Source organism: Hemiscyllium ocellatum, chromosome 16 (genome assembly GCF_020745735.1).
Source record: "Hemiscyllium ocellatum isolate sHemOce1 chromosome 16, sHemOce1.pat.X.cur, whole genome shotgun sequence".
NCBI lineage: Eukaryota > Metazoa > Chordata > Chondrichthyes > Orectolobiformes > Hemiscylliidae > Hemiscyllium > Hemiscyllium ocellatum.
Genome location: NC_083416.1, coordinates 51,709,868 through 51,723,174, shown reverse-complemented (window position 1 = coordinate 51,723,174; position 13,307 = coordinate 51,709,868). Strand labels below are relative to the sequence as shown.

Below are 13,307 nucleotides of genomic sequence, written 5' to 3'. Positions count from 1 at the left end.
GTGTGGCTGTGTTTGGACTTGTTCTGGGTACAACATTTCAGGGATGATGTGAAGGCACAAGCATGTAGAAAATTATTTCCAGTAATTAGGAATTCCAGTTCTTGAAGAATGAGACTGTTGACACATGGTAAGACTTTTAATAAAAAGTGAACAGCTGTTTGAACTACCTCAAGTAGCCATCATGATACATACAGTTTAAGTTTGTCTTGGTAGCTGATACCTATGATAAGAGTAAACAGTTAGTGCCATTTGCCCAAACTAGATAGCTTTCTGAAATATAAGGGATGATGTAAGCGATAGGGCCTGTGTTTAGATCAATGATTTTTTTTCTGAATCTCATCAAACTGGCTATATCTTAAGTGAAATGACGACAAGTAAACATCAAATAGTAATCCTAATCTGCAAACTCGGCTATTTCTCATTTCCCACAAGATAACCAAGAAATAATCGCATGAACAATTTCAGCAATTTATTACAACTACCTACAAAGATATTAACAATAAGATCACTTTAACTGAAACATGGGAAAGAGATTATATTAAGTTTGAAAGTTTGCTTTGCACTCTGCTCTTCAGGTAAATGTATAGGCATATGGGATGTAAATTAGATTACTGAGCAAAAATCTTCTGCTTCCCACCTTGCTTGTTGGGTTAAAATGATCCTTTCTGGCTGCCATCTTTGATCATGTAACCTTTTTTCTGCTCTAAGTTACCACGTCAAAGCTCTGCCTGAGGTTTAGATGTCTGGGCTGCTGATGGTTGTTCCAAATCACAATGAATCTCTTGGAATAAAGGAGGAACTTCTCTTAGGTTTGGATAATCACATTAATATAAATCTCACAAATAGGTTCTTTCATTTAGTGGCATCACATTAAATTAACTGAAGATAATATAAAGCAAAGAACTGCAGATGCTGGAGATCTGAAGCAAATATAGAAATGGCTGGTGAAACTCAGCAGATCTAGCAGCATCTATGGGAAGAAAGCAAAATTAATGTTTTGAGTCCAATGACACTTCAGAACCAATAGCAGCTAGGAAAACGTGGTATTTAGGTTGAAGATGAAGCTGGAGAGTGGTGGGGGGGAAGGGGACAGGTGAATGGATAGGTGGAAATGGAGCCGAGAGGGAGATGAAAGCTGTAGGTAAACAAGGAGATTATGGATAGCAGGACATAAGAAAAGTTGAATAAGTGATAATCTTGGCTAAGAGTAGGAGAGAATGGGTGAGGTGCAATGAAAGCAAACCATATACAGAGGAACCTTGACTATCTGGCATTTGATTAACGGAATTTCGGATGATCCGAACAAGATTGCAAGGTCCTGATGCATGGCTAACTATGTTATCTGGAATTTGATTATCTGGAGTTTGATTAATCAAATGAAATACTCCCAGCCCATGTCCTTTGGATAATCGAAGTTCCTCTGATACATGTGATACATTCTACTTGTCTGTTTTAGACATCCTGATGAAGGGCTTATGCCCGAAACACAGACTTTCCTGCTCCTCGGATACTACTGACCTACTGTGCTTTTGCAGCGCCACACTTTTCAACTCTGTCATAAATGCTGTTGTGTGTGTTTTGACAATATTCACATGAACAGTAACGATATAACCTAAGAATTGTGCATCAGGAAAATTAGACTTCTGCTTTTTGCATAGGTTTAAAAGAAATAAATTCTGTATTAGTGGTGCTGGAAGAGCACAGCAGTTCAGGCAGCATCCAAGGAGCAGTGAAATTGATGTTTCGAGCAAAAGCCCTTCATCAGGAATAAAGGAAGTGAGCCTGAAGCATGGAGAGATAAGCTAGAGGAGGGTGGGGGTGGGGAGAAAGTAGCATAGAGTACAATGGGTGAGTGGGGGAGGGGATGAAGGTGATAGGTTAGGGAGGAGAGGGTAGAGTGGATAGGTGGAAAAGGAGATAGGCAGGTAGTACAAGTCCGGACAAGTCATGGGGACAGTGCTGAGCTGGAAGTTTGGACCTAGGGTGAGGTGGGGGAAGGGGAAATGAGGAAACATTTGAAGTCCACATTGATGCCCTGGGGTTGAAGTGTTCTGAGGTGGAAGATGAGGCATTTTTCCTCCAGGCGTCTGGTGAGGAGGGAGCGGCGGTGAATGAGGGCCAGGACCTCCATCTCTGGGAGGGGGATTTGAAATGTTGGGCCACGGGGCGGTGTGGTTGATTGGTGCGGGTGTCCCGGAGGTGTTCCCTAAATCGCTCTGCTAGGAGGTGCCCAGACTCCTCAATGTAGAGGAGACCACATCGGGAGCAACGGATACAATAAATGATATTAGTGGATGTGCAGGTAAAACTTTGATGGATGTGGAAGGCTCCTTTAGGGCCTTGGATAGAGGTGAGGGAGGAGGTGTGGGCGCAGGTTTTACAGTTCCACGGTGGCAGGGGAAAATGCCAGGATGGGAGGGTGGGTTGTAGGGAGGTGTGGACCTGACCAGGTAGTCACAGAGGGAACGGTCTTTGTGGAAGGCGGAAAGGGGTGGGGAGGGAAATGAAATAAAGAACATTCCATACCGGTGATATGACATTAACGGGTACAGGCAATGCCTTTCTGATATTAGACCAGTGTCTACCAACTAAAATGTTAAAATTTCATCTTGTAGTATGTTATGAAAAAGATTTCAAAATGAAGCAGGGTATTCCTGATTGCCACTTAAAACTGATCTCAGTTAAATGTCTGGCCCATAATGCAGAGGAGCACTCTCAATGTTGAAAAATGTAGGAAACACAGTGTTGTAAGTGGCAAGTAGTGATTGAACTCTGGTAAGAAAAGATCCAAGGAAGAATCATCTCATTTTCTTTTACTTCTCACCCCTTCCATTCATTGTCGTTGTATTAATGTACATGTTATTCTTTGTGTTTATGATTTGTTATGCCTTGTGTTTATGATTTTGCTTTTCAGACTTACCTTTGCTAAACATTTGGTTCTCATTCTGTGGCTTACTGACTCAAAAGCCATGCTTTGATCCACAAAATTCACTGTAGGTTATTTCTGTTGATCTCATTTTCCTAATAGCCAACGCAGCAGTGAAAGAAGGCATTCAGTTGGTGCTCAAGGTATTATATTGTAATAGCATGAGAGACGCCCTAGCCAAGAGAAAGAGTAGAAATATGATACATATGTAGTTGATTTTGTTGCCTCTCTTACAAAGCTACAATTCTTGAGACCATCCTGTTATATCATCTGTACAGGATCACCAGTTGACAATGGGACTGTGTGCAGTTATTCCATGGAATTCATTGCTACTTCTGTGATAGTTTTCAATGAACAGTTTCTTAGTTCTGAATGTTGACTTTAAATCTGTTTATAGGAACAATTTCGTGGGGTACCGCGACTCCCATGGATGTTGTCAAAAGTCGCCTTCAAGCGGATGGAGTCAGTGAGACGAAGTATAAGGGGATAGTGCACTGTATTCAACAGAGCTACCGAAAGGAAGGATTGAATGTAAGTGAATTGCCAATGGAAACACAAAAAAACAAAATAAATGAGACTGAAACAGATTTTGGATAAGTTACACTTTCACATAATCATAAGCATTAAATAAACAAGGAGTCAAAATAATTACAAGTACAGCATAAACAGCATAGACACTTTGCAATTAAGAATTTCCATATCAAGGATAGCAAGGCTTGAATACAGTGAAAATCTCCTTGTGACAAAATTAGGCTCTTTATGCTGGTGCTATGAAACCATTGCAGTAAGAAATAGTGGGGACACTCCTGATCATTTATGGTGAGATCTGTATCTGTTGCTATGTTTTGAGGATGATTGCACAGGTGTTCCATGAAAGTGCCAGAAGTATTCAGAGTTGGTCAATCATAATGCCAGTTTGCCATTGATTTGACACCTGACTTGTCATTTTGGATCTCGCCACTCTAATTAATCCCCAAACTTAAAAACATAGAGCAGAACATGTATTCAGCTACATGTCAGCCTCGTTCCATCCACTAGAAATATCTAAAGGCAGCACTATTCAATCGGCGTGTGGGGTGAATTTTGACTATGTACTGTTTCGGATTTATTGGAAGTCCTATGTTAGAAGAGCTGAGAGGTGTTGTTTTAGTTATAAGGCAGTGGATGTTTGGAAGGAATTATACCTTTTGAAATGCCTCTGAATTCACCACTTGCTCCCAATGTACAGTCACAGTTCACGTTGAGAGAAAAGAACGCAGTGAAAGTGCTCCACAGAAGTGTTTTATCCACCTGTATCTTCAGGAGCACTTTTCCAACCTGGACCACAGCAAAGATAATTGAATTTGGCAGCTGTGCTTGGCAAGTGGTCAATCAACAGTACCAGTGTCTGTCAACATCACCGTCTTCCCGAGTTTTTAATGCCTTTAACTCATTCCAGGCTAATTTAGCAGACATAACCAACCAATTAGAAATTCTTATCTGTAGCTGTGTTTGGAACAGTGTCAAGGTTCTGTATGTCAGGAGAGAGGGTTTTGTTTATTTATTCATTTATGTTAATTCATTCTATGAATCAGCTCCTTAGGGAATTCAGGAGAAACTTTTTTACCCAGAGAAAAAGTGAGAATATGAAACTTGCTGCCACTGTGATTGGGTGAGTGGCACAGATGCATTTAAGAAAAAACAAATTAAACACACGAGGGAGTGAGGAACAAGCTATGTTGATGGAATGAATTGACATGAGTAGAGGCTTGTGTGGACTATAAATGCCAGCATTGAACAATTGAGCTCATTTTTGCAGACTCTGTGTTAATCTCTATGTCACTGAATGTCTTCCCCTTAACAGAGAAGTAGGAGGAATGGAGATGTGCTTCATCACGATAGTGGGCTTTCCAATGGTGCATGGATCTTTAGCTACACATACATGGTCCTGTGGGAGATGCACCTCAAAGGGAAGATGTCTTATAACAGCAAAGAGCAACTGGGGCAGTAGATGTGTGATCCGTTATCCTGCTAGCTGTCATGGTTCTTTCATATTGCTCTTGTTTGCAGTTCCAGCTGGCTTGAGCCACGCATCCAACCAGAGGATGGTTGTTTGGTGATGGCGGTTGTGTTGTGTATGAGAGCATGGTGCTGGAAAAGCATTGGTCAGGCAGCATCAAAGGAGCAGGAGAATCAATGGTTTGGGCATAAGCCCTTCCTCAGGATTGACATCCAATTTTCTGCATCAAATATTACAAATTTACCAGTCTAGACTGCAGTTAAGAGTCCATCACATTAGTTTTGGTTCAGTTTGATTTGATTGATTGTTGTCACATGTACCTAAGTACATTGAAAAGTTTTGTGTTCAAATAGATCATAGGGTATTTAGACAGAGTCAGGCGTACAAGGTCACAGCCACATAGGAAGTGCACAAAAGCAATTTGAAATTAGAGAGGTCCATTCATTAGCCTAAACCAACAGGAAAGAAGCTGTTCTTGAACCTGTATTTAAGCTCCTATCTCGTCAACTTGACGGAAGAGGTTGGAAGAGTGTGTAGTCAGGGTGATGATGTTGACTGCCTTTCTGCGGCAATGAGAAGTATAAAAGAACTCCATGGATGATGGTCTGGGCTGTGTTCACAATTTTCTGTAGTTTCTTATGGTCCTGGGCACAGCAGTTGCCATGCCAAGGCATGATGCCCCCAGATTGAATATATCATGCATCTGTTAAAGTTAGTGAGGGTCCTTACGAACATGCTGAATTTCCTTAGCATCCTGATGAAAAAGAGGCATTGTTGTGCCTTCTCGGTTGTCACATCTACGTAGAAGGGCCTGGATAGATTGTTGGTTATCATCACTCCTAGGAACTTGAAGCTCTCGGCCCTGTCCATAGGAAGTCTGTTGTCTTATCTTCACTGATTGCAGTCTATGGGTCAGGAAGCCAGTTAAAGAGGGCGGAGCGAAGACCCTTTGTCTCGGTTATTGGAGACTAGTTTGGTTGCGATTATAGTGTTAAAGGCAGAGATGTAGTCAATAAATAGAAACTTGAAATAGGTATCCTTGTTCCAGGAATGAGTTAGGGAATAGGTTAGGGAAATGGCATCTGCTATGGACCAGTGGCATTGTTTGGGAAAATACAGGAGACCAAGGCAGGCTAGGAGGCTCGAATTATTATGTAGGCCAGACCAGGTGAGCAGAGTAGATATTCTTCCTTAAAGGGCCTTAAGGAAGTTCGTGGGTTTTGATGGTAGTGGATTCACGGTCACCACAATTTTGTTGTCAGATTTATTAATTGCCCTCATATTCTCCCAGTTGCCATGGTAGGATTTTAATATCTCCATAGCAAAGGACTGGGTGTATGGATTGCCAATCCAGTGACAGTACCATGGCACCGCTGTCTCCTCAACTTGTGTGGCTTAGAAATGTGACTGCAGCCCTGTGGGATAAGTTTCTAATTGCTAAGGAATTAGTCTGAGGCAATGCTATTTGTTTGTCACACACATGCCTCACGCAGAGAGTTTCCACAGGAAGGGCCACCTCTCATTGTCACTTTTCATGTTTCAATGTATAGCAGGCTATTTGCCAGTGCTGACAGTTGGGGATATCATACATAAGATTCTTTGATTCTGCCTTACAAGTGAGAAAGAACTGAGTGCATTATACAAAATAACTGAAGAAACAAGGATATGTGTACCTAGCAATTATTGTGTGCGAGATATTAAAAATGTTTGTTTTGTTTACTAGGTATTTTTTAAAGGAGCAACTGTGAATGCTATCCGTGGATTTCCTATGAGTGCAGCCATGTTTTTGGGATATGAGCTTGCACTGAAAGTATTGCGAGGTCAATGAGCAGAAAAATAACATTTGACTTCTGATGTTTATCAAACTTGGCCAGTTACATAGATCTATACTGAGATCAACAGTAGATCAGATTTGTAAAAAAAGTGACTAGTCTTCCTTGAGTTCTTGATTTCAAACTGCCAAAACTCATTGTCAGAAACAACATCAGGCACTACAGAGCCAACTGGGAATGATGGTGTGCTTCAACTGTGATGTGCAGTGTTTCCTGGGGAAAAGAGAATGACTGGATTAAAGAAAATCAGCAGACATTGAGAAGCAATCCTCAGGAAGGACCATTACACTTGAAACACAGACTGATGAACTGTCGGACAAAGGTTGCCAGACCTGCTGAGTACTTTTGCTTTTTACTGTTTCTGTTTTTAAATTTTGAGTTGGAGGGAGGGGAGGGAGTTAATTTGCCAAAGTATTAGGACATGATGATCATAGAGAGTCTATCAGAGTGAAGTTGCCAACTGGAGTTGCCGGTATTTTTGGAGGTTTCGCAACATGTTTCCAATTGATTGTCCTCCCCCATCCAACTGCCATTTTATAACTAATTTAAAAATTATTCAAAATGAGGAAAAAAGAATTTTAACACTTTTTTTGCAATGGTTGCTACAAGCTGTATCCTGACAATTTATCTTTAATTCCTGGAGGTTCCAGAATGATCCTGGCTATTAGGCTATCTTATGTCCAAGTGTTTTTGATAGCTTCATTATACTGAGTTCTTACAATTGCATTACTGCTCTCAGTTTGAATTATATCAGTAAATCACTGTCAGAGACGAACCCATAATGGGGAAAAAGAAAATACAACAGATTTATTCTTCAGTATTCATATACTTGAAAAGCTTTTTTGGACTTAATTTGTTGAGCATTTCTGATGATCAATTGTATAATTAAGTAAGAAGAATAGGTTAAATGCTTTAACATTATAAGATGGACATGATTGCTGCTATTTTTCGTGATGTGCGAAGTATGGACTGTTAGCTAGGATCATTTGGGAGATTGCAAGTATTTGGGCTATGCACAAACATCAGATACAAAAATAATGATGTTAATGGCAAGAAGAGTTAATGTAGGCTTCGTGTGACAACATACAACTGTATGACAGGTAGAGAGAAAGAGCAGAGGTTTGGGGAAGGATAAATTGAAATATAGCAGGGCTGAAGCTGACTAATTGAATTTTATTAGACAGAATGTGACTAATATGTTTTGTATCAAGCAGGAGGTCTCCGGTCTATAAAACTAAAAAGATATAGGATAACATAGGTTGTGAATCAGAGGTTGATGTGTTTGCACATGAAAGGGCTAATATATAAAGTGTGCATGAAAACAGCATGTGCAAGAGAGGATGAAGCAATAAAATATAAAAATATAAACAGAGTGAAGTGAAAAAGGTAAAGGGCAAAAAAGAGGATGAGAAAGGTGGGAGAAATAAAGAAACAGAGTTGAAAGGAGATTCTGGACAGAGTAGGAAAGGCACATAAACAGACACACAGGTTTTTTTCTGATCAATTTCTCCTTCAAGTCCAGATTATTTTTCATTACCCTTATGATCTAATTTTTGCAATTGCATCAATTTATGAAAGAGAGCAAGGAGGGGAAATAATAAATGGGTGAGAACTTGCAAGATGGATGAATGCACAGACGAGAAAGTCAGACCAAAGGTATTCTCGGTGTCAGGTATCAAAAGCAGTTTGCATTTATATTCTGACTTAAAAACATTACATACAGAGAGCTTGCATCATGTGTAGAGAGAATTAAGTTCATAGTTGGCATCCTGTACAAGAATAAGTGGTTAACAGAGTTAGCTCACTACTTTACCCAGAGATACAACTCGTACCAACTCCATAAGTAAAATACCCACCTACCTTCTGGTGTTAAATAGGAACATGACTCAAAGGCAAAAGCCTTTGACTCATCATTGGCATTAGGATGATGGACATAGTGAGTTGGGCTTTATGCCAATTTGCAATAAGATGTAAGTTTCAATGTTAATGAGGAATAAAGCAAAATAACCAGAGAGGATTCCCATGGAAATATAAAGCGTGGACAGAAGTCACTGAGCCCTTATTAGTTATGTCAAAGAGCTAACCAATTAGTCTCACTATTGTGTTCTTTCCCTACATTATGAAAATTATTCCTTAATGTTTTCAGGTACTGTACATACCTTGACTCTATTTGCTGATGTATGCTTATTAACTGAGAAGTTTTCATAAAGGATTAAAAAACAGATTTGTTTCCATGAGCTGGAATACTATGCCTCTCAATTGTTTTTTCAGTTGTGGGGCAGAGGAAGCGGGGGCCCATATAGCCAAAAGCTGCTTGGTCCATCACTTTCCCACAAACCCCTGAACAATCCCCCAAAATCTGCAGCCCACCCACCATATTTAAACAAATAATTAAAGGTCGATTGAACTTATTACCAAGTCAGTTGGCTGGGATGCTGTATAACAACTGAAAACCAGATGACTCACTGCACCCAAACTGTAACCATTCTTAGATGCTGCCAGACCTGCTGAGTTTTTCCAGCAATTTCTGTTTTTGTTTGTGGCTGGGATATTGTGTTGTCCAGGTCATCAAATGTTTGGTGTGTGAATAAGTATACAGGAGGGGGCAGTTGATATTTTTGAGGTCAAGATGAATAAAAGTGAAACAGAATGTAGGATGGTGGGATATATCTCTCAGGGGTGTTCTGTGCTCACGTGGGGAATTCCCAATGATGTTACCCTCCTGCTCCCCTACTTTGTTCCTCACCATCTACTTTCTAAAACCTGGGCTCCCGCCACCCTTGTCTCTCTCCTTCTTGGGCTCTTGGATCCCTCCCCATGTTAAAAGCCTGGGAATTGCCTGCCTCCAGCTTCCATTTCTCCACTTCCTTCTCTTCCTTGCAACCTTGGCAGCAGGACTTCCTTCCACTGAAGAGCAGAACTCCTGCTCTCCACCTTGTTTGATTTGCCTGAAGGTTGTCATGGTTCACGATGGGCTTCTTTCAGATGTGTCAGTCATTGGCTAACTTTCCTTCTGTGAGCTGTAGTGTGCTGTAATATTGTCATCCTGCTTTATCCATTAAAATCTTCTGTTACCTTGGAGTGCCAGTCTTTTTGTATGTATTATAATACGATTTGATTCGCTGGCAAATAAGAGTTGAAAGACTTGATCTAGGTGCTAACAGACTCTGTGCTAAGATGCTAAACATGATGAACTGTATTTTGCTAGTGTACTTTTCAATGGGTGATTCTGTGGGCACAATTCTATCCTGTAACAAAACAAGACACTTTCTGTTTCCTGTAAATACGTGCTGATGAATTATCATAATTGAATCCTGCTTTAAAAAATGGTTTGGTGCAGAGATTAAATTGGCGAAGTCAGAAGGGCGTTTTTTTTTCACCTGACCTATTGATGCTTATGATAAGCTATTTTGTCCTTATCCTCTGTGGGTTAGTGATTTCTAATGACATTATGATCACGTTTACTTGTGTGTTGTATTTCAGCTGATGATATGTTAAAGCAAGATAATATTATTTATATTCTTCACTGTGAAATACGTCTAATTATAGAGTGTGAGTCAAACAAATCTTCAAGTCTCAAGTGGAATTGTTAGTCAATGTAAAAAAAATTGATAAGAGTTTTGTAAATCTTTAATCTTTATTTGGATATGCTGTTGGCAAGCGTTTCCTTGTTACTAATTTACTGTGAGACATGTCTTCCATTATCTTTTATCAAATTATGAAATGGATCTATCTCAAAATGTATTACCTTATTTCCTGGTAAGTTAGATACCATGTATCTGTCCTTGATATCACTGATGTAAGTACTGTTTATGATAGGCCAGAAGTGGCTTTTTCTGTCTAGAAAGTAATTACTTTGCTGTTTGTACATTTTATCCTATTTGCGATTTTGGAGAAGATTGAACAACGCATTCAGAAACAACGGGTACCTGATAAGCGCAGTCCGCCGATTCCTACACACAGACCTTAACAAGAAGACACAATATGCCCAGAAACTCTGGCTACCCTGCCATACATTAAAGACATCTCTGAGATGATGACCAGACTACTCTGGCCCCTAGGCATCATGGTAATCCACAAACCTACCACAACACTGAAACAGTTCTTGATGAATTTAAAGGACCCTGTACCAACAACGAGCAGTGCACATGTCATATTCAAAAATACCCTACAAGGACTGCAACAAATAATACATTGGACAGAGGGGCAGGAAACTAGCCACGAGGATACATGAGTACCAACTAGCCACCAAACGACATGACCAACTATCACTAGTATCCATATACACAGACAAAGAGGGACACCAGTTCAACTGGATCATTGCATCCTGGGGTTGCCTAAACAAAGACACACACAGAAATTCCTGGAGTCCTGGCGTTCAAACCAGAGCGCCAGTAAGAAACATATTGATTTGGACCCCATTTACCAACCTCTCCGATAAAGATCCGGAAGTGAAATCACCCACCACAATAGAACAAGGGAGGTAAATAGCAATTAGGACAGAACACCAGTGCTTCATCGGAGGCTCACTTTTGATGTTACCTAGCGTGGTGATGAAACATGCTGGGTCCTCTACTTTTAGTCATTTACATAAATGGTTTCTATGTGAGCATAAGAGGTATAGTTAGTAAGTTTGACATGATACCAAAATTAGAGGTGTAGTGGACAGCGAAGAAGGTGACCTCAGATTACAACAGGATCTTTATCAGATGGGCCAATGGGCTGAGGAGTGGCAGATAAAGTTTAATTTAGATAAATGCGAGGTGCTGCATTTTGGGAAAACAAATCTTAGCAGAACTTATTCACTTAATGGTAAGGTCCTAGGGAGTGTTGCTGAACAGAGACCTTGGAATGCAGGTTCATAGCTCCTTGAAAGTGGAGTCGCAAGTAGATAGGATAGTGAAGAAAGTGTTTGGGATGCTTTCCTTTTTTGGTCAGAGTATTGAGTACAGGAGTTGGGAGGTCATGTTGCGGCTGTACAGGACATTGGTTAGGCCACTTTTGGAATATTGCGTGCAATTCTGGTCTTCCTATCGGAAAGATGTTGTGAAACTTGAAAGGATTCAGAAAAGATTTACAAGGATATTGTCAGGGTTGGAGGATTTGAGCTATAGGGAGGGGCATGGATAGGATAAATAGACAAAGTCATTTCCCTGGGGTGGGAGAGTCCAGAACTAGAAGGCGTAAGTTTAGGGTGAAAAAGGAAAGCTATAAAAGAGACCTTAGAGGCAACTTTTTCATGCAGAGGGTGGTTTATGTGTGGAATGAGTTGCCAGAGGAAGTGATGGAGGCTAGTACAATTGCAACATTTAAAAGGCATTTGAATGGGTATATGAATAGGAAGGGTTTAGAGAGATGTGGGCTGGGTGCTGACAAGTGGGACCAGATTAGGTTAGGATATCTGGTCAGCATGGATGAATTGGACCGAAGGGTCTGTTTCCATGCTGTACATCTCTATGACTCTAAATCTAACAGCTCAGTGAGCAAACTTACAACTTTATTTTATATTGCTGCCTGCAGTCAATGAATAAAATTACACACTGTAGCACAACTTTAAGGAATAAACATTTGCTCTGCTGAGTCCCTATTCTCATCAGTGTTGTGGCATTAGTCAGAGGCTAACCATATCTTTGGAAGGACAGTTACACCCACAATTATATGTCTTCTAATTTTTTGGAAAATGTTCTCCAAACAAGTTGATTTGTTGCTGGCTTGACTGACACTTGGACCTGTCAGAAACAGAAACTTGAGGAAAAAAGGGATGACACTTAAACATCTGTGCAGTGTGTACTGAATTTAGAAATATTTTTCAACAATAAAGATCAATTTAGCCAGAAATGCACTGATCCTCATGATAAGTGACAACCAATATCATAAAACTAATTTGAAAATGTTAAATACTGCAAAAAATTGTGCAGTACAGAAATTGTACAGGATTATTAAATAGGTCAGATACAGAATCAAAAAAGGGCAAACAAATTACTTTCAATCTTTACTGTACTTTTTCAAGGAAGAGCTCTACTTATTTTGATGTGTTTTAATCCTGTCTGTTTTTGTAATCCCCAGGGAGTTTTGTAACACTCAGTTTGCTTTGTTTTATAGCCACAAAGGAGTGACAATTTAGCTTGAGTACTAACACATTGTCGGTTGTTGTGAAAGGACATGGGAGCTCACAACTCTGCTTTTCTATGTGGTACAAAGTTAAAGATCACACAACACCAGGTTATAGGCCAACAAGTTTATTTGGAAGCACTAGGTAGCACTGCTCCTTCACCAGGTGGTTGTGGAGTATAAGATTATCGGACGTAGAATTTATAGCAAATGTTTACAGTGGGATGTAACTGAAGTTATATATTGAAAAAGACCTGGATTGTTTGTTAAGTCTGTCATCTTTTAGAATGGGCATGTTGGTTTCAGTTCTTTCAAATGTAAATCCCAGAACTTTTTAAAAGTTACATTCTCAAGTGAACTTTAACCAAAGGTGCTATTTGGCCCAGATAATGCATTGAAGGTGTGAAGTGCCCTGTGTGAGGTTGTCAGTGCCCCAATG

At 40.1% G+C, this 13,307-nt stretch overlaps 1 protein-coding gene across 2 annotated transcripts in view; it reads left to right on the top strand.

Moving 5' to 3' along the window:
• slc25a48 (solute carrier family 25 member 48) overlaps nt 1-7,621 on the top strand; it is a 36,353-nt gene extending 28,732 nt beyond the window's left edge. For both annotated transcript variants that reach the window (XM_060837257.1, XM_060837256.1), the window contains 2 exons: nt 3,324-3,457; nt 6,649-7,621. In XM_060837257.1, the coding sequence (XP_060693240.1) occupies nt 3,324-3,457; nt 6,649-6,753 (239 nt within the window). In that variant the 3' untranslated portion in view covers nt 6,754-7,621. The remainder of the gene's footprint in view (nt 1-3,323; nt 3,458-6,648) is intronic.
• The last annotated feature ends 5,686 nt before the right edge of the window (nt 7,622-13,307 follow it).